The following is a 25,152-nucleotide window of genomic DNA, read 5'->3' as shown; positions in this document are numbered from 1 at the left end:
AATAATTTCAGAGTATTTCTTAGTGTATTTTCTTTTACTGTTCTACTTAGATACTTGTATTGAATCAAAGTAAAAATGAAGATCATGTGAAATAACATTGAGTAACTACTCATAGTTCTGACTTCATGAATATGCATGCCTTTATCTACTGATTATTTTACCAGCTCTATTCTGTTAATTGCAGCATCTATTAGTTATTCATATTGCTACAGATATATAAAAATTATCTCAAGGATCTATTTTGTATTCAAAATTATTAATCTCTCAGGCAAACTGTTCACTATCCTTTTTATCCTTTTCTTCATCTCATTAATGAAAGGCAAACTCCTGCAGTATCAGGACAGCAACTAAACGTCAAAAGAAGATCAAAATTTGTAATATATTTTCAAAGAACATATTAAGCATATTCAAGTTTCCTGGTTTTCTTAAAAAAATCAAACTTAATTTATTTCCAACAACATATAATCATATCATGAATGAAAAAGCCACTGTTCACTGCATGCAGTGGTTCATTTTGTATTAATTATGTCCTATAAATGTCATTATTTAATAAGTAGGGAAGAGGGGCATTACTTTGTGCAACCAACTTTACGGTTTACTTTTAAAATGTCACAGTAGACCTAATTCAGTTACTGCAGTGTCATAAAAACCGCATGTCAACTGATAAACATATGTTGTCTTAGAATCAGCTAATCCAAACAGATAAACTAGTTCCCCTCTTTTTTGGGGGGAGAGGCAACAATCCTGGGAATGAATACTGCTGAATAATTTCTTGTGTCCTCCCAGTTCTTTCCACCTAATCGCCTTCTGCTCTCCATTGAAACCTTCTACATTAACTCTTCTGTATAACACACTCAAGCAAGATTAGAGAGAATATCTACCTGGAACAAAAAATGCAAAATCTGGTTGAGAACTTGCAAATGGATAATTCTTAGTTGAAGAACCACTATAAATAGTTAAAAACATTTAGAGTACTTCCTGCCCCTATGTATATAATCAATATATACATTGTGCTGTGAGAAAATGTGTCACAGAGTAAGAAAGAAGAACAGGAAGACAAGACAACTAACTTTGGGTTGTAATACCAAAGAACAGGTGCTCAAAGCATACCTCTTCAAAAGTAAAGAACCTTCAAAAGAAAATCAGGAATGACCAAGTTCCTGTCCATAAATTTCTTCATTGGTCTCTTCCTGCTCCCAAAAGGTTTTGTTTTTAACAATTTTCTGTTGAAATGCATCCTACTTTTTCAGACTGTTTCTTCAGTTTGCCAAATCTGGTTTCATTTATAATCCTGTTTTCCAGCATGTTCTTAACCCTTCCCAGCTTGACATTATCTGAGTGTGTAATACATATCCGTCATGTAGAACATTGATGAAAGCCTCAAACACATGACAGATCCCTACCAGATCCTACTAGACATCTTTCCAATTTCACCATGAATCATTGTTAATTACATTTTTACTCAGTATTCTAATCAGATATGCATACATATAATAGCAATTTCACCTCCTATGCTTCCCACACCAGCTTGCTAATGAAACTCTTCTGAGACAATGTAAGAAGTTTTCTTATTGTCAATAGGTTACTACTGGTCTTCCCTCATGTATAAAGCCTGGTTTCCTGTAATCCAAGAAAACCAGACTTGTTTGACATTATTCTTGACAAATCCATAGTGAGTATTCATCTTTTCTGAAAATATTTTTTATATTTTATATTCCTTTTATTTAAGAAATAGCTAATAATTTAAATACAAATAATTAATAGTTTACAAATAATTTTTTCTTTGATTGTTCTTACAATATTTTTCTAGACACTGCCATAAAATATATCAAACTTAAAATTCACTCATTTCTCTCTCTCGTTCCCACCCCCCTGCAGCTAGATTTACCCTCCTACAGTCTCCTGGGAGTTCCCAAAATCTGCTATGAGATTAGGGCCCCATTCAGGGTCAATTTCATTGTGCACAGCCAACCTGAAAACAGTTTTTAGTGTTTCATTGAGAAACATCTCAGATTAAGAAAGGAGATTTCGTAAGCCAGTAACCCTCAGACAGACAAGGATAGATCTATCACTTTTTAGTATAGATGTGATAGATGGCTTCACTTCTTTTTTCTTTAAAATTATAGCTTTTTGGTATTTTTAATCAAAATTAGTTGTTTGAAAGAATCAGTAACCATGTGGATAAGTAAGGCTGACAAACGAGCTGACACAGCCAGCTTGGACTTCTAAAGCCACTCCTTCAGACAGGCTCCTCTCCAAATGCTTACAAGAAAACTAAGCAGCAATTAGATAAGAGGGATGGTCCTTTTATACATAAATATTTTATTATAAGACAGGAAATAGCAGAAACACATGGTCAAGTCATAAAACCAACAGAAGGCCCCTGGGGAGTTTTGCTGGAACCTGCGGCTGGGCTTTGTGCTGTCTAACATATCCTAAGCAAGCCAGAGAACACGGTGAACTTCAAGATGACTAGCTTTCCTCATTATATTAGGTTATTCAGGGCAGTAAAGACAAGAGCCAAAAGCAAAGAGGGATTTTATAAGACTAAGCAACTAGGTAAGGCTGGCAGAAGAAATTTAGGGAGATAAATATGAAGTTATACGCTACTGAAAACAATCCCTCCTTCATGCATAACAAGCTGGGATCTAAAATGATTATAACTACTGGTGAGATTCTTCAGCTATGATAAATATTTCCATTAAAATATTACCTCAGTATTCAGTAGCAGTTAAAAAAAAGAAGTCATCCAAAGCTAGAAAGAACAAACTGAGTGTTGGGAGAAACGTACAGAATAAAAAGGCAAACACTACAAAATCAATGTAAAACACATTTTACACCTGTATTACATAAAGCATGATCCCATTTTGGTCTGCTCACCTCAAAATAAAAAAATTAATAGGTCTGAAAAGGTTTCAGAGAAGAATCAAAAGAAATGTCAGAGTTCAATAAAAGGAACTATCACACATACTAAGATTCTCCTGTCTGATAAAGAGCTGAGGGACAGATGTTATGATGGTGTCCTATAAAATCATAGGTGGCACTGAGATCAGCACCAGACATCAACTATTTAATGTTTCTTCCAGTACAAGGAACAGGAAGTACTAGCAAAAGCAGCTGAAGTCTAGTGTAAAACCAAATGAAAAGCAGTGGTTCTTCACATGACACATTAAGTTGTGGGATTCACTATCATAAGACACCAGAATTTACATAGGTCCAAAAGCAACTGGCTTAATTCAAAGAAAAGTCCACTGAGAATTATTAAGAAGACAGAGAGTTATTAAGAACACAGATACTGTAGCTGGACCATAAAGAGTACTCGGTGGAGATATCACCATATACTAGGTCTACTCTATGAACTTTTGGACATCATTAGCAATGGAATACTGGGCTACCCAGTCTTCATGTTATTTTATTATAGGTAAGGATTCATGTTAAATACATAGATAGGGTAAAACACACCTGTTTTGTCTTTTGTTAGGTTCACCCTTACAAGAAAATAAGAGCACTTGTTAGAAATCAAAGCGTATTATAATCTATGAAATAAATGAATAGGATGACTCATAAGAGTTACTTTACCCTAAAGATGAGGAAATAGCTTTTAGAAAAAGACCAAACACATAATCACTTTCGCAAGTGACAAAGTCTTTAAATACCAGATTCAGATTCCAAACGCCAATACAAGATGTTAATGTGACATTTCCATAAGAAAGGTTACCAAAACAGAGTGCATTAGAATATTCCCCCTACTGCTAAGGTGACACCAGCTATCAAGATTAGAATGTCTAACCAATAAGGCTTTTGAATAGCAAAACCTCCACCAAACATGTTTTTTATCACATTAGTTCTAGCAGCACCATAGTGCACCTACTATAAATAAATATTCAGTAACTGTCAGTCTAGATACACAGGTTATACAAGAAAATAATAAATTAATTCACTGATCAAGTGAATTCCTGATCAACACCCAGTCAGTTTCCCAGTGAAGTAACTGGTATCAGGCTTGTTAATTCCACAGAACTTTAGGCTCGTGACATGCCTAAGAGGTGGAAAGTTTGGTGAGAAGTACAGATGATCACAAACTCAGAAGTAAATTAAAAATTTCAGTTGTTGCTGCCTGTCAGCGAAGAAGTTTAGATTGGGAATCTGGAAGTGAGAGAAACACAGGATTGTGGTTTTGTCTGGGGAAAGCTAACAGATGGTCTAAAAAGGAGCAGCTTTAAAATAAGACAGCAAAAAACTGTGTAGAGACAGCAATACAAGAATTTTGATCTATTCTGTGACTGCTTTGTACAGCTTTGTGAAATAGCAGAGAGTCTCAAAGCTTGACCATATAGCTTTATTCATGCAGATTAAAACACTTTAATCTTTTTATAACTTTCAGAAAGAATATTATGTTGCGAATAGAATTATTTTAAATACATATTTACAAGATGCTTTTTCTAAGTGGCAGGTCTCTGAAGTGTTGCTGAAAACACAACTTGAACTTCATGCTGTAATGTAGAATTACAGAAGGTTGCATATGGAGGTTTAATATCATATCTTCATTTAACTTTAAAAAAATTGAGCAGGTAAATCCCTATACAGCTCATACAGAATATGCCTCTGGATGCTGATTTATACTTTACAGAAGTGGCTCATTTACCTCTTCAGAAAAGGTTGCTGCGTGTATTTAGACTGTTGCTGGGAAAAAAGCACTAAAGAAAGTCTCAAAATCTAAAAGGTGGTGGTGAGAAAGAATCATTCTCTTCAGCTACAATGGGAAAGAGTGCTGCATGAAGGAAATCATAACCTGCATTCAGATTATTATTGTGCTTTCTTATTGTTTAGCAGCCAGAGGTAGATTGATCAAGACGTACAGTTCTTGCTGTAAATGTCAGACTTGTTCCAGCATAGGATAGAGTACCACAAGGAAGACATCAAGTACTTAGCTGTAAATCAACAGAAAGAAACTTTTAGAATTACTTACCTGATTTTCTTCATGGGAAACTCTCATTTGTTCTTTAAGAACTGACATTCTGGCAGCTTCTTCTTTCCTCAATACTCTTTCTTTCTTTAGCTCAGGACTCCAGAAAGTTTTAATGCTATTCATGGAGGATCCCAGCTTGCTGTCCTTAATGTCTAGTTCTTTTCTGAGAAGATCATTCTCCCTCTGTAGTTCCTTAAGCTGAGCCTGCAGGTCTAACATGGTACTATCTCTAACCTGTCTCAACATAGAAGGAACCTGATGGTGGTGATGGTGTGAAGATGTGGTCAGACCTCCATGCTGATCAGCATAAGAAAGGACATCTGTGTGTGAAAGTCCAGCTGACGCAATATTAGGACTGCTCCCCATAGCTGTGACTCGACCTCCATACACAGCTCGATTTGTAGCCCTTCCAAGAGTCATTGTGCCCTTTGGGAAAGTAGTAGAAGCTACACCTTCATGGTCACTCAGATACATTGGTCCAGATGTTGCATAGGCTGCATTAAGGGACTGGATGTTCTCCATTGATAACGTCTTACCTGTTCCTCCTCCTCCTCCACTATTTGTTCGCCTATGGCCCAGACGAGGAGATCTTGGCAAGCGAGGAGACCTGGAGGGACTTCCTTCTAAATTGCCGATTGTTCTTGCACTTCCATACATTTTTATTCTACTATGAGGTACTATTTAGTAAGAAATTAGTAACACTAAAGTTGAGTTTTAAATTTGGAATTCCAGCTAGAAATATTGGCAGTTTCACTGCATTCTTCCAGTAGGCAAAAATGTATTGTTCCTCCAAAGTCAGAGACCTGAAAACAAAGATATTATAAAATTAAGTAAATTTTAATCTTGGAAAATAAGTTTACAAGTAATCAGCATATATCAGAAAATAAAGTAACTAACTTCCTAGAGTAATGACTTTAAAAATAAAATTTACTATAGATTTTGTATTTAGGATGACTAGGTTATAAATGCATTTTCAAACTCATCTCATTCAGAAGAAAAAACTGCTAATTTCTTTCTTGCTAGAAAATATCCTGATATTTTGACTTAGTTTAACAAGTTTTATGTTGCAATAAATACCATGGGCCCAAAACCAGCTGATATGCTAATAGTCTTAAATGACTGACCATGTGGATTTGTATAAAGGAAAAAAACATAGCTGTTGTTGACATTAAGAACTACCCAAACTAAGATATTACATTTTCAAAAGACAGTATAAAAGTAGCAATTCAGCAGTTCTATATATTCTCTAGTAATATTAGATTAATTAAAACAGAACAAGGAAATATCCAAGGGTTTTAATTTTTGTTTGGATTAACAAAGAGGTATTTGGACAGGAAAGAGGATGAAGGAACAGTGTTTCTAATAGTTCAGCTGTAACCAGTACAAACACACTTTCGTAAGAAAAGTTAACAATAAAACTAAGCTAATTTGAGTTAATATTTCCTTCTAAAGAATTATAATGTACTACAACACAGTATTTTTTTGTTCAATGAAGTACTAGCTTGCTAATATTTGTTGTTAATTAGCTTCTCAGAAAAAGGTTGCATGACAATAATCTAGGTTTTCCTTTAGAAAAGTAGTGCTGTGAAATACAATTTTCTTTTTTTTTTCCCCTATGCTTATCATATTGTTACTTTGATAGAACTACCCTCCTAATTTATTTACCCAAACAGATAAGTATGGACCAATGATCTGTTTTCAGATTCTTTAATACCATCATTACATATTTCCCAACTTTCAAGTAAATTTATTAACTTTAAATAGCATAAATATATCCATATAATAGGACTCTAGGATTAGGTAGGTCCACTGATTTATTTTTTTTTTTTTTAAACAAATCTGACCATTTAAATAAATTTGTGGTACTAATTAAATTGGCAGTCATAAACCACAACTAGCACCATTTATTTCAAAGGTAACTAGAGTAAGAACAAAAGCTGGATTCAGTCAAATCCAGTCATCTTTAACCATACCCTCAAGGCATCCTCATTATCTGTAGATACATTATTTTCCAGTGTTTTAAAAGATCTGTTCTACATTTGCTGTGAAAAAAAGTGTTGATGCAGGGGCAGGCTGAAGGATGATTTGATGTCATATTTATTAATAAGCTCCAATATATTAAATCCTCAACAACGATATCTGCATAAAACATTACGGATACTAATTATGTCAGCAAAAAAGAAGCATGCTGCGTTCTGCACTGACCCCTCATTATCCCACTCAAGTGTTACCACATGGCTTATATGAATTCTAAGAATTGCTCGGTATATGCTACATTTTCATAAAGTTTAACAGCTAACATAGTCTAAAGCATTTTTCTTTCATGTGAATTACAAGTATCCATCTGAATTAGCTGAGATGTTCCAATTTGTTCATCTTATTTCAACTACTATTATACAACAGTGGCCATTCCTGTGAATTTTCACCTCTTTACTGAGAGGTCACAGGACTCTTGTGTCAAGAGTCACAAGATTCAGAAGTGGAAGGCACAGCACTACACTACACCGAAATGTTGATGACAATGACACTATGGGTGTTGGACAATATAAGTATGGTATTTATTCAACATTGATAATTTTGGAACACTGAACTCTGTTACCACACCCAGGCTGCTCCATTATAAGTATTTCATTTCAATGCAAACATTGCCCTTGGCAGAGCAGATCAAACAAGCTAACATAACATTGTTCCACACAAACTATATTAACCAGACCAGTAATTCTGTCATAAAACATTACCACTTTTTGCCATGCACTAACAGCTCAGCTACACACGATGGCACTTTCTGCCACGTCCAAACAATTTGGCAATGCATAAAGCAAAGCAGGGGTACCTACTTCAATGAGAAAATGTAGTATAACCATTTAGGAAGACAGAGATATAAAATTACATTCTAGCAACTGTTTCCTACTTCAGGATCACATAACTCAAAACAACATGAATATTTTTAATTCTAGAGGCAAAAGCCCGATCCAGCTTCTTGAGCCCTGAAAACCTCTTAAAGCTTCCAGAATTCAGCCCCAAGGCACAGACTTAAAGGAACGTAACTTGCTGATTTGCGTTTCCGAACTTGGACATGTTACCATGAGTATCCAAATCTGCCCCCCTCTTCGGTTGTCATACAGCACTCAAGAGATGACCCACAGCTTGTTACACAAAAAAACTGGTGCAGCTTTTCTACCATCTCAACTTCAATGCATTGATCAACAAAACCTGTATCTCATGGTGACTGGGGGCAACGTAACTGCTTATCCTAATTCTCAAGTGGCTGCACCATCCTCTGTCCAAGTTACATCACACATAATGCACTCTGAGAAATCTGTCCCTACATATTTCTAGTTTCCTGAAAAAGTTCTGTAGCTCCTTCAAAGAGGATCTCACATGAGATCAGAGCTGAAGATCATTTTCCTTCCACTGGCTCACAGCAGATCCTGAGCAACTGTCTTCTAGACAGATACAATTCTCTCCACAAAAAAAAAAATTCTGGCCTAGTAAAAAAAAGTAAGATTGCTAGCATAAACTGTCAATGTCAATTGAAACTGGATACAATCAAATATTTTTAGATACAGCAAACCTGATACATGGTGGAGGTAGGTTCAGATTTGTTGATCCTCAAAAATATAAGTATAGGATACCCTTACATCATAACAATCCTATTTTTCCTTTCCATTGCCACAGTTTGATAGTTATGCTTCTTCCTTTGAGTCACTTAATATCCTACTTAGCCTTTTGTTTATGCCTCTGATACGTATTTTTAGGTAGTTGTTTTGCCTTTTAGACGATTAGTTGTGGTCTGTCTCCTTTTCTCTACTTGTGTTAAGTTTTGAGTTGTCATCGCAAAGCAGAGAACACTTAACTTGCTTAGCACTCCAATACTTAGCATTGAGCCCTACTAAAAAAGGGAAGAATCATCCCTCATCCAAAGGGAGGCTAACTTCTCTCTGGACTACTCCTTTACTTTAATAAAAACGTTCGCATACTGATGTAACATTGTAACTTTCATATGCCTGTGAAAATTCTGAACATAACAGGAGAAGAGAACACCACCAGCCAAAGAAATGTTACTACCTCCACAGCATTTTCAAATAATATTTTTATTCCCCCCCCTAAAAATACTATAATCAAGATGGAGACCTCTATGTAGAAAGTGGAAGCACACTGACAATATGCTTGTTTTTCTTACTTTCATGGACTACTAAGGATACCTCACTGACAAAAAGATGAAAATCCTGATTTAAATAAATTCTTTGAGTTTATTTTCATTTGCAATTCATTACCTACTACAACCTGAATTATTCAGACTGGCTTTCTTGCAAACAGCTTGGAAAAAGAAAAGCATATAAAAGCGTGCGTTTTGGAAGTGTATACAACTTAAGGGTAAATCCTGAGCCTTCCTTTATGGCTGTGAAATGTTTCAGACACAGTAGAAGCCACAGACCACTGCTTTATGGAAGAAGGGAGAAAAGCACCTACATCATTTTCTACTCTTTACTGCTTATACACAGAGCCTTCCTAGCTTCAGGAAGATTTACTGTGTGTCTCAACACATCAGGAAGTGGAGGAATGAAGAAACACTATCAGCCTCAGGGCCTCAACAGTTGCCATGCAGACCATCATCCGGCTGGAAAAAAAAAAAAAGAAAGAGAGGAGAACCCTTCTCCATCTCCCATAGAACCTCCTGGCACAGAGCTGTTCTAGCTGAACTAGTGGGCAGGCAAGATATAGAAAATTATCTTGAAAACTAAATTATTTTATATTGCTATTTTAATTTAGGGGGGGAAATTGTTACTCCAAAGCAATCATTTTTCACCCAATATTTCAAGGATTGTTTTGCTGAACTAAAGCATAACCCTTATGCACGATAGTATAAGGGGTGGAGAGAAAGATAAATGGAATCAAGCAGAAACGTAAGAATTTCATATATTATGGGGAGGATGGGAGAGCTGTATAGACAAGAACAGTGTACCCACAACCAAAGAGGCTGATCCTCCCTTCTGACAGAAGCCCAAAAGCTTCTGATGTTGCAGTAGCATGCACAAAGGAGCTCCAATACAACTCATGAAGGTTATAACCCCCTAAGAACTGCTCCAAGACAAAAAGACACACAGATCCATTCAGTCTGGTCTGGGAGAGGCTGCAGACCCACTGCATTCATTTTCCCATAAAATGTTATTTTGAGTTTTAAAATCCAAATCAGCTTAAGAGTACGAGAAAAAAAACAGATGTTTATTTACTCATCTTAATATTTTCTTACTTTAAAAAATATGTTAATGTACATAATGCATGACTTAAAAGCTAACCACTATAATGGTGACATTAATATTTTGCATTGCAAGCAAAATTATACAGAAAGAGTCAGAAAATTAAGCATGCATTCTCGGGAATGGTGAGAGGCAAGGGTGGGCAGACACTTCCCCCCAGCCATGCCCATCAGCCTTGAAACTCCCAGCAAATAAGAAATAGTCTATTTCATGTTAAAATCCTTCCTGGTTGCTGTTCTAACTTTGGCTTAGCTTATTTCCATGTTTCTATCTCACCACCTGCACTCTGCAGACAATATCATCATGGGTTCACATTATCCACATCACATAAGTCTCTGACACTGCATTTTATTTGCCTTTTAACTATTTTTATAGATACTTAAAACATAGGATTCTAATACAATGCTAATGGAAGGTCTGTCTCGCTCAATTTACTTTCAAAATGCATTACTTCGACATTTTACATAATTACAAAATTTCCTTGAAATACTGTCTTCACAGAACCCCATAATTTCTGGTTTTCACCAGTTACATACTCTTACCCCACGCCCAGTCCCCCCAAAAAAGCAATCTTATTAATTCTGTTAAGCTATTTAAACAAATCAGTGTAACCAAGTTCAAAGCAAGTGAGAATTTTCTGCATTGTGTCTGACAATCTTTTCATAACAAGTCCAAAATAATTGCACAGAGGCATTGTAGTTCAGCCTCAGAACAGACTGGGGGCTATTTTGCCCATTTCCTGAGCTCTATGAATCCTGATGGTTTAGAAAAAAATGGAAACTAGATCTTGCTAGACAAAAGCCCATGGTGTCTGACTAAACTTTAATGAAATTATGAAATTCTTCATTCAGTTTAGAAAATGCACAATATGTTGTTACCTTCCATTGTCTCTCCTGTAAAATGTTTGGGCCTAAGCATCCCGGCAGTCTCAGATCAAGTATTCCAAAACATTAAAATAAAAGTAACAATTTGAATTTTGCTACCAATTCTGCATGTAGCCACAGTGCATGCAGAGTTCTCACCAGTTTGTTAGAGGTTTCACTAACAAGCAGGTGAAAGACAGCATGCAGTGTGGCTAATTCCACAGCAGATTTAACAACTTTATTGATAAAAGTTACCAAATCACACTACACTGGAAAACACCAAGAAATGTAGAAAAAAAGTCCTGTAACTAGATATAGGGCCAAAGACAACAAAATGTAGCAAACCTTTCCTCATGGAATATTCCCATGACAGAAAACGTAATATGAGCAAATATTCAGACTATGCTCAGGAAGTGCTAAAACCATGACGCTACTAAATCTAAATTATCATCTTAACTGTACAGAAATCATCCTTCTTATCACTAAAAGCAGCCCAACATTTTTAGTGAAGGATAAAGAGACTTGATTTCTTTCTTCCTTCTGTTTTTTGGGGGTTTGGGGTTTTGTTTTTCTGTTGGGTTTTTTTGTTTTGTTTTTTAGGTTTTTTTCCTCTCTGCTTGGTTTTTTTTTTTTCTCAGACTAGGGCACGCTATTACTTTCATAAGGGTCAGCATATCAGTTGATGATAAGGAAACAGTAAACTAATATTTGAACACAGAGCTACTTTCTGACATTCTGTCAATATATCTCAGGTGCTGACCATTTAACACCATCTTCGCAGGCAGACATAGTGGGGCCAGAACAGACACCAAAATACAGATGGGGGCAGGGGTAGGGAAAAAAAAAATTACAGTTATGCTTAGAAAGCTCAGGCCCAATTTAGACTTCCTGTGTCTCCTCCTCTGGCCAGAATCTCCCAGTCAGCGGTCAGTTTGGATATTAGCCAAATACTTAATAGCTTTGCACAACTACTTGCCAATATTAACATTCAGCCAAGAGCTCAAATATTTGTAATACTACCACACACTTTAAAGGAACCCTTTCCTTACAGCTATCCTCCCTAAATAACATATAGTGACAGCTAAGTGCAGAAATTACCAACCTGATTTTTAAAATACTCAATGTCTTCCAAACTGTCTAAAACTATTTAGTACCATACAGCTCCCCAAACATAAACAAAAAGCAACAAAATAGAATAAATCAGAGTATTAGTTTCTACATCATCTCTTATATTCTCTACCAGGACTCATCTTCCCTGTATTTTGAGACACCACAAAAGGAAGGAGATTCACAGAAAAAGTTCTGTTCCATAAACACACATCCTGGCAAAGAATAAGAATTCTTTTTTAAATAAAGGTATCATTTAAATACTCTCTTATCACAACAATAACTATCACTGTACGCACAAGCCCATGGATGCACACGTATTTAAAGTAGCGACCACAGACAGAAATATTTCTGGCATAATCTTTTGTTTTACCTTGGGTTTTGACTGCTTTAACAGTGGCTCAACACATCCTCATAAAAAAGATTCTTTTCTTTGCATGTTTTCTGCGCTGATTTTTAAAAAAAAAAAAAGCTGATGCAAACTAGGTACAGAGAACCAAAATCTATTTCTTCGTTAACCTGAGCAGCACAGCATGCCTTATTTTAATAAAGTGACAAAAAAAATAATGAAATGCTGATTCATATGGGGTTAGTACAAGTCCTGCATTGCTTTTGTTAAGAGCAAAGTATTCTTTTTTCCTACTTACCACTATCAGACTGATCAAATTACTTATTTCTGCCCCCCCACTCTTAATCGTAAGAAGAAAATCACCCATTTCTTCCTACTATTTCTTAGAAGTTTGAAAAACTAAATATACATGACAATGTTAAAAGCAACACCATCATTTAGGTTCCTTAGAGTGTCCTGAATCTGCATTTCTAATGTAGATAAGTTTTACTGCAGTCTGCACAATAAATGTATTTTTACTTGTCAATAAGCATTAATTTATCTACTTTCTCTAGTAGCTAGTTATAAAAATAGTACATATGTAGTTGTGTATAAGCTTAGTTTCAAAGTCTGTTTTGCTTTTGCAAGTTGGTGATGTCCCTGAACTCCCATCAATGCTAAATGAAAGAACTGGCACTTAACCATCGCACAGGAATAGCTCATCACACCTGCCTGCCTTTCATTTCTATTTCATACAAAAGAAACAGTATATGAAGGAGAAAGTAGGAATGGCTGCTGAATATGCATCTAATGACATACATGGAAAATAAAGTTGTCAGGCATTCTAATGTCGTCAGGTGCAGTGACAGCAATTAATACTTATCATGCCATCAGAAAACTCCAGCAATGGAAATATTTGCTCAAAACGCAGTATTAAAAATCTTGAAAACTGAATAATCAGGACTGTCAGTTATATTACTCTCAAGTATATTTACATGAAGAGTCAATAATATCTTTTTAACTCTCCTTTACACAAGTTTCACAGTTTTAAAATAAGGCTAGTGTTCAGTAGAGGAACATGTTTTCAATGCACTGGCTTTTTCTCTTTATTACAATGTTAGAGATATTGTAATTTTTTAAAAACATTTCTAAAGCATAATATTAATTAGAAATGGGCTTTAAATCAAAGTAATATTTAAACTTCATCAACTGACACCTCCACTAATTTAACTTAGGTCTCTCTTTGCTGTCCAAACACTAATTCTTAACATTTTCTCTCTAACACTTCTACTAAAAGAATTCTTCCCTGCACTCCTACATGTGACAAAGAAAGCCTCCCTGGGTTTCTAAGATGATTAAAGGAGGTGAGCAATTTAAGATTTTAATTTTATTTTTCTTATGTTGAATCAAATATTAAAGACCTGATGATAGATCGTCCAAAAAGAAAAAAAAAAAAAAAAGGCTTCTATAGCCATGCAGTGGCAGAATGATCACATCTACTTTTCATTGGTTTTGCCAGGGAACACACTGTATCTTTACAAAAAACTATAGGGCAGTGTATCTGCCAGTTCTGGGCAAGCAAAACCAAGTACAGCCTGCCCCCAAAATTATCTTCCAATGTTTAGCATCATCCTTTGTTTAAAGTATTAAGCACCAGCATTAACAGTGTTGTCAGAAGCAAAGTTTCAAAGATGCAGGGTAAAACACCCCAGTTTTAGTCGATCAAATTCACTGTCCTGAGCTCACTGTGCCATTGTTTTGTCCTAGACTGTATTCATTGCACCTTCCATCCTACAATTGTTAATCACTTGCTCTTATTTCTTTCTCAATAAGAAATCTCATTTATCAATGCAAGCCTGCATTTATGAATTCCAGGCTTTTGGGGAAGATTATTCTAAGGCACCTGGTTAGGCAGGCAAACAGTAATTTTTAGTTCAATTACTAATAAACAACAACAATTAAAAAAATTAAATGGCTTAAATTTTTACTAAAATCGTCTCTTTTGGAGAAAAATATTAAAATGTAGAAGTATACACCATTCTTCAGGGTAACTTAAAAATTATGCCTAATGATTAGCACAGTTTTGCTTTGCTTTTGCCAAAATTTACCTAACTTGAATGACTATTTGAGAATTTACAAAAACACTGCCTTTATTACAGACTGACTTACCTTTCTATATCAAACGGGAAGTTACAGTTTAAAAACAAGCCTGATCCAAGACAACCTGGAAGTTTCTTAGCAAAAACTGGAAAACCAGTCTTATTCTTTCTGTTGTTTCTAATTTTAAAATGGCAAAAATGCCACCTTTCTTCCCTTTTTAAGCAATATGTATGTTAGTTCTCATTTATACTTAATAAGGACAAAAGCCTGATTTTTGAAGCTTTTTTACAGGGCACCTGTAACGTCAAGAGGGACACAAGAGACGGTTCCAGATGTATTAAAAAGACCAATATTTTTAGCAATACTACACATATTTCATTATAAACATATGTAAAGAGACAAATCAGGACATAATTTAGCTTGAATTTCCATTTTTAAATACTTATTTTAAAAGGTAAATAGTCCAGTAAAGGAAATAAACTAACAAAAATTTTAAGGAAAAAATAATACATCTATATTATTATTTAAATAGCCCAGCTTCCTTGTCTTAGCTGCAACCTAATTTTCCTTGACCATGGAGCATTCAAGTTGCATACAAAAAAAACTGAAACAAGTTAATTCACGTTTGCAACTTCATATCGCTAATTTATCATCTAGTCCACACTTCTACTGCCTTGTTTATAAGCATGGAAAACTGAACCCTTAACAAAGCAAATTATGGTCCAAATTCTCCAATCAAATGTGAGGAAGGTAAGGATCTAATTAAAACAAAAAAATAATTCTTTAAATTGTATGCATGCTAACGACACTGAGTTGTGATTCTGATAGAAACTTTAATTTTTCTTACAGGATAATTGTGTTCATTTATTTTTTCCATCCACATACTCTGGACTAACAGAGCCCATTGTCTTTCTTACGAAAACTAATATTGCAGAAGTTTGTTACATCAACTGTTATATGATCATGCAAGAAGGGAAGATAGGTTAAGGATGACTCAAAAAATTTGGGAATGAGGAACCAATATGGAAAACTCTTGTGACGTTTTAGATCTTGCAGAAAGAGCTCTCAGAACTCAGGTATTGAAAAGATGACTTTGATCTTCAAAAGTAATACAAATAAGAGGTTCATAAAAGTTATACTGTATAAAAATATGTTTTAAATGTTTTTATATATGTGTGTTTATACTAAAAACATTGCTATAAACTGAAAGCTTTTGTAAACACTCTGTGTGGCACCTAGTATCTTTCTTTACCCTTGCTATACATAGTAGTAAATAATGTTATAAGAGATTAACAATAAAAGACACAGAATAGAGTCAGTTAAATGCTCAGGAATGACAAAAGGAAAATATCATGGTATTAAACATATTTCCTTATAAATTATGCCTACAATAGGAAGAGTTCTGATGGATTAGGCATGTTTTGATAATGCCAAAATAAACAATGTTTTTCAAATAAGGCCAAAAGGTAGAATACCAAAAACCTTGTAACACATGTTCATGCAACAGCAAACATTTATATTGTCAACATTCATACCAATAGTCTTTGAAATATTAGGCTGTTTACCTGATAATGCATACATATATTAAACCTACTTTAAGGACTGCAATTATTTATTTTAAGAATAAAACCTGAAAACCGAAAATAATGTAAAAGGAAATTGTCCAGATTTATAATTACACCTGTAAATTTGTCTATTTTTGCATTAAGTATGTTTAAGAATATTGTCATTTACAGCAATGTAACACTTCTCATTTTAAGATGTATTTAAAACTTGTAAGTCTATCTTAGAAATAATCAGAGATACTTCTATACAATGGATTATTTTAAACTGAATTCACTAAGGCTACTCACATGAATGTTATTAAACACAGATTTACACATTTGCAGGATAAAGCTATATTTTTCTTTTTTGCTACAAAACTTCCATTCTCATAAGAAAGCAAAAGAATAGTCACAGGATTGGCTATTAAGACTATCTGCATCACTTCCATAATTTTCTTAGTATACTTAAACGTTGGGATATTACGATTCAGCAAGCCTAAATATCCACTGTGCATTTTACATTTCTTGGATTCAGAAGTAGCAACATACATACTCAAATTATAAAACAAAAAGCTTACATTTGTGCATTCAGCATGCTTTGAAGCCGTCAGAATTCAAAAACAAGCTGAACATCTCTCCTCTCTGTCCCCTTCAATAGGGTATAAGGGCATGCACATGTTTTAGGAGCGTGCCAAAAAAAGAAACTGACTGTCCCTCAGCCACATTAGAGCAAAGTTCTCCAAAGAACTTACAGGCTCTGTAAGTGATGCAAGCGATCTAACAGATTACCTCCCAGTTCAGCATAGAATCAGCCCCTGGAAGAATTAGAAGGCACTGCACTTCTGGAATTACCTTATTTATTTATTTATTCACAGAGAAGGTTGAAATAAAGAGTCCCCCAGCCACCTAGTTGTTGGTTTTTAACAACTTCATAGCACAACCCCATCTTGCACCTTTGCACTGACACTGGACCCATCTTAGCTGAGTGTAATCATGCCAGCTCACACGTGTAAGTCCTTACAGGCATCCGACACAAATACTTGACATTGATGACAGACATTTTTGTAACTGTTTTCCTTAAGGAAAAAAAAATTATCTAAGCAGATTTCAAATGACGTCTGTGAAAAAGATATATAAATGAAAACCAGGGTACATCATGACTGCCAATACTTAGCCATGAAAATTGAACATGCTTTACACGGCAAACTGTCTCCCAGAGAAGCACCTGAGAGTACCCATTTGTTGCACCATTATTTGATATCGGTCAACAGAAATTGTTCAAAGAACGTAAGCAGTAAGAGCTGTATTTCAACAACAAAATATTTTGAGGAAAATAATGCACTACAGAAAACGGTTCAAGTCAAAGTCCACACTCACAGAAACAAAACGTGTTATTTCTATGCTGTTTTATAAAGTTATTAAGGATTCAGTCACTGGACATACCACAGACATAATGAAACGTATCTTAGCAGATTACCTGTAAATTAATTCTACTGACCATAAAGTGCTTAGTTAGTAGTATTGGAAACTGAAGAAGCATCAGCACAATCTCCAACAGGATTCAACTCATATTTGACAAAGATAAATCAGTTCCTGAGAATTCAAGTACTGTGGTCTCCAAGTCCATTCAGTTTGTTATTTTTGCAATGAGACAATCCAAATGGATGCCATGAGTACGGACACAGTAAACCTCCATTAGGAATTGGAAAGAAGTCACCAAAATGTGTTTTGTTAGCCTCTCAAAGTCAGCAGAACAGTAGAACAGGCCAATAAATCAGCATTCATCCCAAGTGATCTATTTACTTGGAGGGAAACTGTCCCACATACTACCAACGCTCTGTGCAACATGTGACCTGTTGGACTAAATTCAGGAATGGCATAGACTTTTGTTACACTTCTTTCACTTCCTTAGAAATAAATTGTGTTTATTAACATTATATCCAGCAAGGCAACCATTACAGACATTGCTACTTTCTTTAGTGACTTCCCACCTCAACTCCAGTTATCCCAGTAACTACAGCACATCAGTTTCACACATACCTATACCGTTTATCTTTCACTGATCTTTTCACTCCTCTCACCATCATTTCCCACACAATTTGATATTTTTTTTAAAGTGATTTAACTTTAAAGTAAGTCTCCCACAATTTTCCATTTCTGTAGAATTTAGCTGCTAGATTCTACATCTGCACTGTGACTTCAGTTAAAAGGACAGGATAATAAGCATGACAAGCAGTGAGAAGCTTTTAAAAAAAACGGCAGTATTTGTTGAAAGTGGGATACTTCAAATAAATAAAAAGTACACTGGTCATTAAAGAAGCCATGTTAACCAGTGTGCAGCACTTCCAGTGAATGCCAGTCTGCAAGAGTGAGTTTCTAAGATAGTCTAGAAAGCTGATATCCCCTTTCAAAAACCTAAACTTAAAACTTCTCAGAAAAGCTTAGGCTTTGCTAAACTTCCAAAACAAAGACTCCCACACATCCGATCACAACTTGAAACTCTGAGGTCTACCTCAAATTCTTAGACACATTCCATCTGTCATCCTAAAAGAACAGAAATTCTGAAACTACAGTTCTCCCTCATTATACTCATTACAAGTTAAAGAGATCGTAGCAATATACAACTTTCCAAACATGTAAACTGTCCATCTCAAAGTCTATACTTCTAATATCGTGAAGGAATTCCAGGTTTCTGTGACCGAAAACGGTGCAACAGTAATGTAAACAGTGCTAACAGTAACAGTGCTAAAACATCTTCGCTACTATTCTCTCTTTTGTCAGAGCTCAGCACCTCACAGACTGTCTTTGAAAGGAGATGAGGTTGGTATTTCTAATTGTTATAGCTACTCCAAAACAAAATCTGGCTATTTAAGATATTCCAAAGATGGGCATTTCAAAACCTGCTATCACTAGGTGAATTATAAGAAAACCCTGGGACCAACAGCCAAAAAAGCAAAAACACAACTTAAATACTACATAACAGATGTTAATTCAAATTATTTACATTTTCTTTACAAAAAAACATCGGATATCTATGCCCATAAACTTTCTTGGACCCCACAAATAGTCCACAACCATTCTCCAAGGAATTGTTTGGGGTTTTTTTTTGGTCACACCTTATATACAAGCAGTAACAAATCAACATAAACCCATCTCACTTTATTTCAGAAAGATTGTTTATAAAATGCATTACGTAACAAAAAAATGACCAATTAAAAGTGAAGGGCTCCAGAAAAAGATTTAACTGATGTTTCTGCTGATCCACCCTTGCCTTTTCTTCTGTCACCTAGAAGAAGCAGCACTGTCCAGATCATTTAGATAATTTCATTTCTGAGCTTTCCCTTGACCAACTATGAACCTCAAAAAGAAATTATAATCTCATTTTGCTTTAAGTAACTCTTTTCCTTTTGTCAGGACTTTGTAGAAAATATAAAGTGGTATTAATGTTGTAAAATAAACATGTTGAAACAACCTTGTCATTGCTAAGTACAGATAAGATCACTCAAAAATTAAAATCTACATCACTAAAATATTTTAAAGCAATCCTAAAACTGAAGGAAAAAAAGTGTAATCTCACAAATAAAAGAGCAGTCACATTACAAAAGAAAAAAATCAGTATCACAGTAATTCTTCCTAGGTGGAGCTGACTAACCATCTCCATATATATCCCAGGCATCTTACAAATTAAATTAAACTGAGAAGATAACAAATGCATCATAGTGGATAAAAATATAATAAACACCATACGAGACACAGGTGGGACAACATATGTTGTCTTTGGAAGTGATACACAGACTGGCTGCCTCACCCTCTTTGAGGGGTGAACAACCCACTCTTCTGTTAGTCATCCTTCAGAGGTCTGCAAGAATCATCTTTCTAAAGCAAGAAAATCACCTTGAGCATTATTTTACAGAAACATGCATGCTGCATAGCTAATTCTCTAAATATCAGGGATATCTGACATTCTAAGATGGCTGAATGTGCTCACTTGGTATTTGGCTGCTACAAATATGGGCCACCCCTTCCCTTGTCACCTTTCTATAGCCTTCAGAGCACGCAAGAGATAGGAGGGGCAACTGACATGGATAATTACATCTTACACCACCTTTCATCAGAATTTGACCCAGAATTTGACTACCAGCAGGTTAGGGTAGTTCAAGAGCCACACATAAAATATGAGAGGTGGTGAGATGGGTCTCCTCCAAACGCAGCTTAACCACAAGAGAGAGTATCATAACTATAATGAGTATAATAAGGAATTCAAACACTAGCAGAAAGTAAAATGAGGTCAATGCTCAGGAAAGCCATAGACACACAATTTCTGTGGCAAGGAACTCCATTTTGCACCGTAGGATAGGAAAGAGCAAGAGATGCCTCTGCGTGACAACTTTCTCCTTCATGCTTGGGAAGGAGGGAAACCATTTCAGTAACTGAATCCTCTACCTACTGGAAAAAAAGCGATGCACCTTAGCTCAAGACAAAAGACACTTTCTATTCATAAAACCATCTTCATGGTATAGGAAGAAAAAAAAAGCAAGCCACACAATTAGAAAGTCAAAGCACATGATCTCAATGCTACAGTGAGAAAGGAAAATAAGACTCTATCATCTTCCACATTCAGGAAGACAGCATATCAGCCGCAGTACCCCACAAACAGGGTAAGATTAAAATAGGAGCTATTTAAGGATAATGGTAGCGAAGTCACCTCCAAACCTGTCTAAAGACACTTTCTCCAACACAGAAACAACCTTTCAATCCACAGCACTACCCTTCAAAATTATTTACTGCAACTGTTTTCTGGAGTCAGTATTTTTACCATCTACTCTCTCAAGTACCCAAATGGCATTTCCAAGAGAATGATAAGGAGGACATTCACATACTTGCTTTCTCTTTCACTAGAAAAACATTATCTCCTTCCCCTTACATTTGGAATTTTTGTGGTAATAAAAGATGTCTGTTTGAAGACGTAGTACAAATGAACTAGCACTACAAAAAAAAAAAAAAAAACCAAAACCAATAAATAAGCAATCTCTCTGTTCTTAACTGGAAGATCTTCACAGCACAGAGGTGCTCTATAGTTTAAACACCTAGTTTCAACCTGAGCTGTGATGCCTTAAATCTCTGGGACTGCCCTTATCTCATTAACCCTTCGGAAGAAGTTATGTCCCCTTCACACACAGGACAAAGTCAGCCCTCCCCCACCCGTTTCCGCTAGGAAAAGTGAAATTGCTAACTCACCTTGATATCTTTGAAAACTGTTTTACACAGAGCTTTCAAACAAAAATAACGGTAACGGAAAGGTTTCTTTTACAGCACCGAAGAGATGCGGAAAGTTTTTTTCCCCGCACACAACCTTTAACAAAGTCACCCATGAAGCCAAGACTTAGACTGAAAGTTTCTTACATCAAGAAACTGTAACAAAGCTTTTCCCACAGAAACATATTCCTTAAGGGAACTGGAGAAACTTACCATTTCACACTCCCTGCGTGCAAAAATAGACTCTAAAAGGGACCTGTTCCTCCTCATATCCAGGGAAAGCAAAAAATCGGGCAATGCACTGCTCAGGCAGATGAGGCCATGGAGGGACAGAGGCTACAAGAGCCTTCACTCTTCCACAGAACAGGTAAAGAAAACACCAGCCAGCACTAGCAGCAAAGCAAAATGGCAAACGGCGTGACCCCATCAAGCAATATTGCGGGGCACCGAGGAGGAGCCGGTGGTGCGGGAACCTCACCCCCGGAACGCCAGCGGAGCGGAGGGGAGCGGAGGAGAGCGGCCGCCGGCCTGGGCGAGCGGCGGGAGGCACGCGCCAGCCGCCGCCCCCTCGGAGCGGAGGGAACTCGGGCGCTCCCGCCCAGCCCGCCGAGGAGGGGGCGCGGGGCGGCGCTGGCTTCCCGCCCGCAGCCAGTGCCGAGAGCACCGAGCCTGCCGCCTCCCTCCGCTTCGCAGGCGGCTGCTACGGCCACCACGGTCGGCCCGCAGCGAGGCAGGCGGAGGGTGACGTTCGGCCGCGCAGCGCCAGCAGTGGTGGGGGGCGCTCTCCTCACAGGAGAATTCAAGGAAATCCCCCAGCAGAGGGACTTCTTTGGGGGTCTCTGCAGAGACGCAGGTGGGGGCGGACGTCCCGCTCTGACACAGCCGTCCGCGGGGGAGCTGGGCCGGGAGGGTGGTCGGACGCCCTCACTCCTCGCTGACGAGAAGGGGGACTGGGAGGACAGAACCCAAGCGCCCTCCGGCCGCTGGGGCTGGAAAACGACGGGCCGCAGGAGGCGTGTCTCCGTGCCCCGGAGAGAGCAGCTGAATCAAGGCTGTGGAGTTTTACGGTTTCCTGAGGTGGGAGGAGAGCGGTAACGGCTCTCCACAGCATCTTCCCTCAGAGCAGGGCGGCGAGGAGGCTGGCGGGCGTGGGGGCACGCATGAGACGGAGGATCTTCTCCGTCCTCGACTTCGCCACAGGGAAACGAAGTGTCAGCGCAGAAGCGACTTGGTGGAGGGGGGGAGCTTCCCCCCTTCCCCGCCCTTCGAAGGAGGGGGAGCGGGAGAAGGGCCTGCGCTCGGGGGAGCTGCCGGGAAGGGGCTGCGTACGAGGTGGCCGCCCTGCAGGCGCGCGTGGGGGATGGGGGCACGGGAATAGGGAATAAAAACAAATCCCAAACAAACAAACAGTTACGTGAAACCACTGATTTAAAAAGCCAACCAGAAAACTAACCCTGTCAAGTAGGATTTGCCCTCCTCTTGACTGCACTTATTGGCCGTGCTTATTTGCAACGAGCTTGTATCTGCCAATGCAAGTGGTCGGTTGGTGTGTCCATCAAAGGGGAAATATCAGTTCGCGTCTGAGAGAGTAGGTTCCCATCCATCCATCACAAGGCTTAGCAGGTAGCCGCCTAGAAATCAATCACACACTAATAAAAAAATATATATTCCTTCTCCATCATCTACTACTCTAGTGCTCTCACCAAAATATATACGTATCCTTGATGGATATATGCATGGATTTTATCATATGCATCACTCTTATCCAACCTAAAATGGTTTAAAAAAAAATTTAAAAAAAAAAAATCACACAGCACCATAAATGAGGGACCCCAGTAAGTATTCATTAATTATATAACTGCAAAATAATATCTTCTTAGTTTCTGGTTTCCATTCACCAGCCACTAGAAGGGAACAGAAATCTCTCACCTTTTTCCTAACACGATTTTTAAAACACCAAACATTATTCAGTATTTAGGTATAAAGCTAGGAATTTCCAAAGCTCATCAATTCTATTCTAGAAAACTTTAACAACAACAATAATATTTTTAAACACTGGGCACAAAAAATGAGACTTCTATGGCTGCTTTTAATAGAAATCGCAAGAGAGGTTTCTGGTTGATGATTCTGTAGGGAGAGGCACTCTGTTACCAGAATAAGATCTGCACTTGGTCCCATTTATTACAATCTATTTCTAAAGCAATATAAAAAGCCTATTCTGCAAATTCATTTTCCATTTCAGCTACCAGACAGTTGTAGAAAGCAATATATAGCAATTTCCTCAATCACAATAAATTTACAGTAACGTATTACAGCCATATTCTCGTTTAAGCTTCTCACCTTTCAAATCATTGCATCTGTCATTCGTCCTCACATGGATTTTACAACATCACGTTTAGCTGACACCTCATTTGCGCGGAGGAAGGAGCAGCAGGGAGAGCCGGAGCCACCGAACACCTGCGAGACAGGAAGAAAGGGAACCTGCTGCAGTCGGGGAGGCTTGTGTGCTCCTGTCCGTCGTCTTTCTGTCCCTCCGCGAGCCTCCCTCCGCCAGCTGCGAGCCTGCCTGTCTGGGTTGCCAGTCCCTGACTCAACATTCCCAGCATTCCCGAGGAGCCAGGGCTTCATCCGCGCCGAGCGGCCGCCGCCGGGGGCAGCAGCAAGCTCTCACAGCTCTCAGCGAGCGCGGGCGGCAGCAGCAGCGCACGGACTGCGAGACATGGCTTTCTCGCAGCATTGGTCCCTGTCCATTCATTGCAAACCCATGGGTTCCAGTCCCCACCCAGTAAAGGTCTGAAAGGAAAGTGGGTTACTCATTGTGAAATAGCCTAAAAATACACCTACGTCCACATAAAACTGCAGAGCCACTGTTGCTTTCTTGTTCCTGTTCACTGAAGGCCAAAAATGTTCAAAGCCAGGTGCTTAAGAACATGGTATCTAAAAATCCATTCCTGTATGTGCATACATACGGGGGGGGGGGGAATTATATCTGTGTTTTGGCTTAAGTGTAAAAGTAATTAAGACAACGTCCATATTTGTGTTTAAAGAAAAAAAAACAGTATACAGAAGGAAAAAAAAAAGGCAGTAGATAAGCTGCTACATGAAGCCCAAAAGCCTTTTTCAACAGAAGACTGCAAACTGCATTAGAAATCACTCTGGAGATTTTATTTATTTAGTATTGTATTAAGGGGAGTGAGGGAACCTTCTATAAACATCGCTGACTTCTCATCCTAAGAAATGAGGGGTGATTTTCCTCTTCTACTTTTCCCCTTTTCTCAAAAATTTTTTTTTAGTTTAATTGCTCTTGATACAATTATAACTGACAACCCTCAGTCCTTAGCTTCAATGCAACTTCATACCTTACCCTACACAGAATTTCACAAGTGTATTTTATGTGCTGCCTCTTAACCTCATTGCTGTAACAATGTTTTAAGCACTGTATTCTGTATTTTGAGAGGATAAATATGCACTAATTCATGCCACTATTAAACATTATTGATAAAAACAGCTTTTATCAAATTACTGTTAGAAGCTGTGTCAAATGAATTTGATTTCAACCAATCATGTTTAACATAATCCCTTCTTTGCTGTATTTGAATTATCCAAAGCCAGTTGAAATAGTTTGCTGTCGTGAATATTTATTCAGAGATGCAAGCAAATATTCAAAACAATGCTAGAATGCAATTCATGGTAAAAGCACAGCAGTTTTTTATTTCCCCAGGAA

General features: G+C 37.4%; 1 protein-coding gene across 2 annotated transcripts in view; it reads right to left on the bottom strand.

Annotated features, from left to right (window-relative positions):
* Positions 1–22,820, bottom strand: part of ERC2 (ELKS/RAB6-interacting/CAST family member 2) — a 535,854-nt gene extending 513,034 nt beyond the window's left edge. For both annotated transcript variants that reach the window (XM_064453879.1, XM_064453878.1), the window contains exons 1-2: positions 21,642–22,820; positions 4,970–5,772 (exon numbers count right to left, since the gene is read on the bottom strand). In XM_064453879.1, coding sequence (XP_064309949.1) covers positions 4,970–5,626 — 657 coding nt within the window. In that variant the 5' untranslated portion in view covers positions 5,627–5,772; positions 21,642–22,820. The remainder of the gene's footprint in view (positions 1–4,969; positions 5,773–21,641) is intronic.
* Positions 22,821–25,152: the final 2,332 nt, after the last annotated feature.

This window comes from Phalacrocorax carbo, chromosome 6 (assembly GCF_963921805.1).
Source record: "Phalacrocorax carbo chromosome 6, bPhaCar2.1, whole genome shotgun sequence".
Taxonomy (NCBI): domain Eukaryota; kingdom Metazoa; phylum Chordata; class Aves; order Suliformes; family Phalacrocoracidae; genus Phalacrocorax; species Phalacrocorax carbo.
This window is presented reverse-complemented; position numbering and strand designations above follow the sequence as displayed.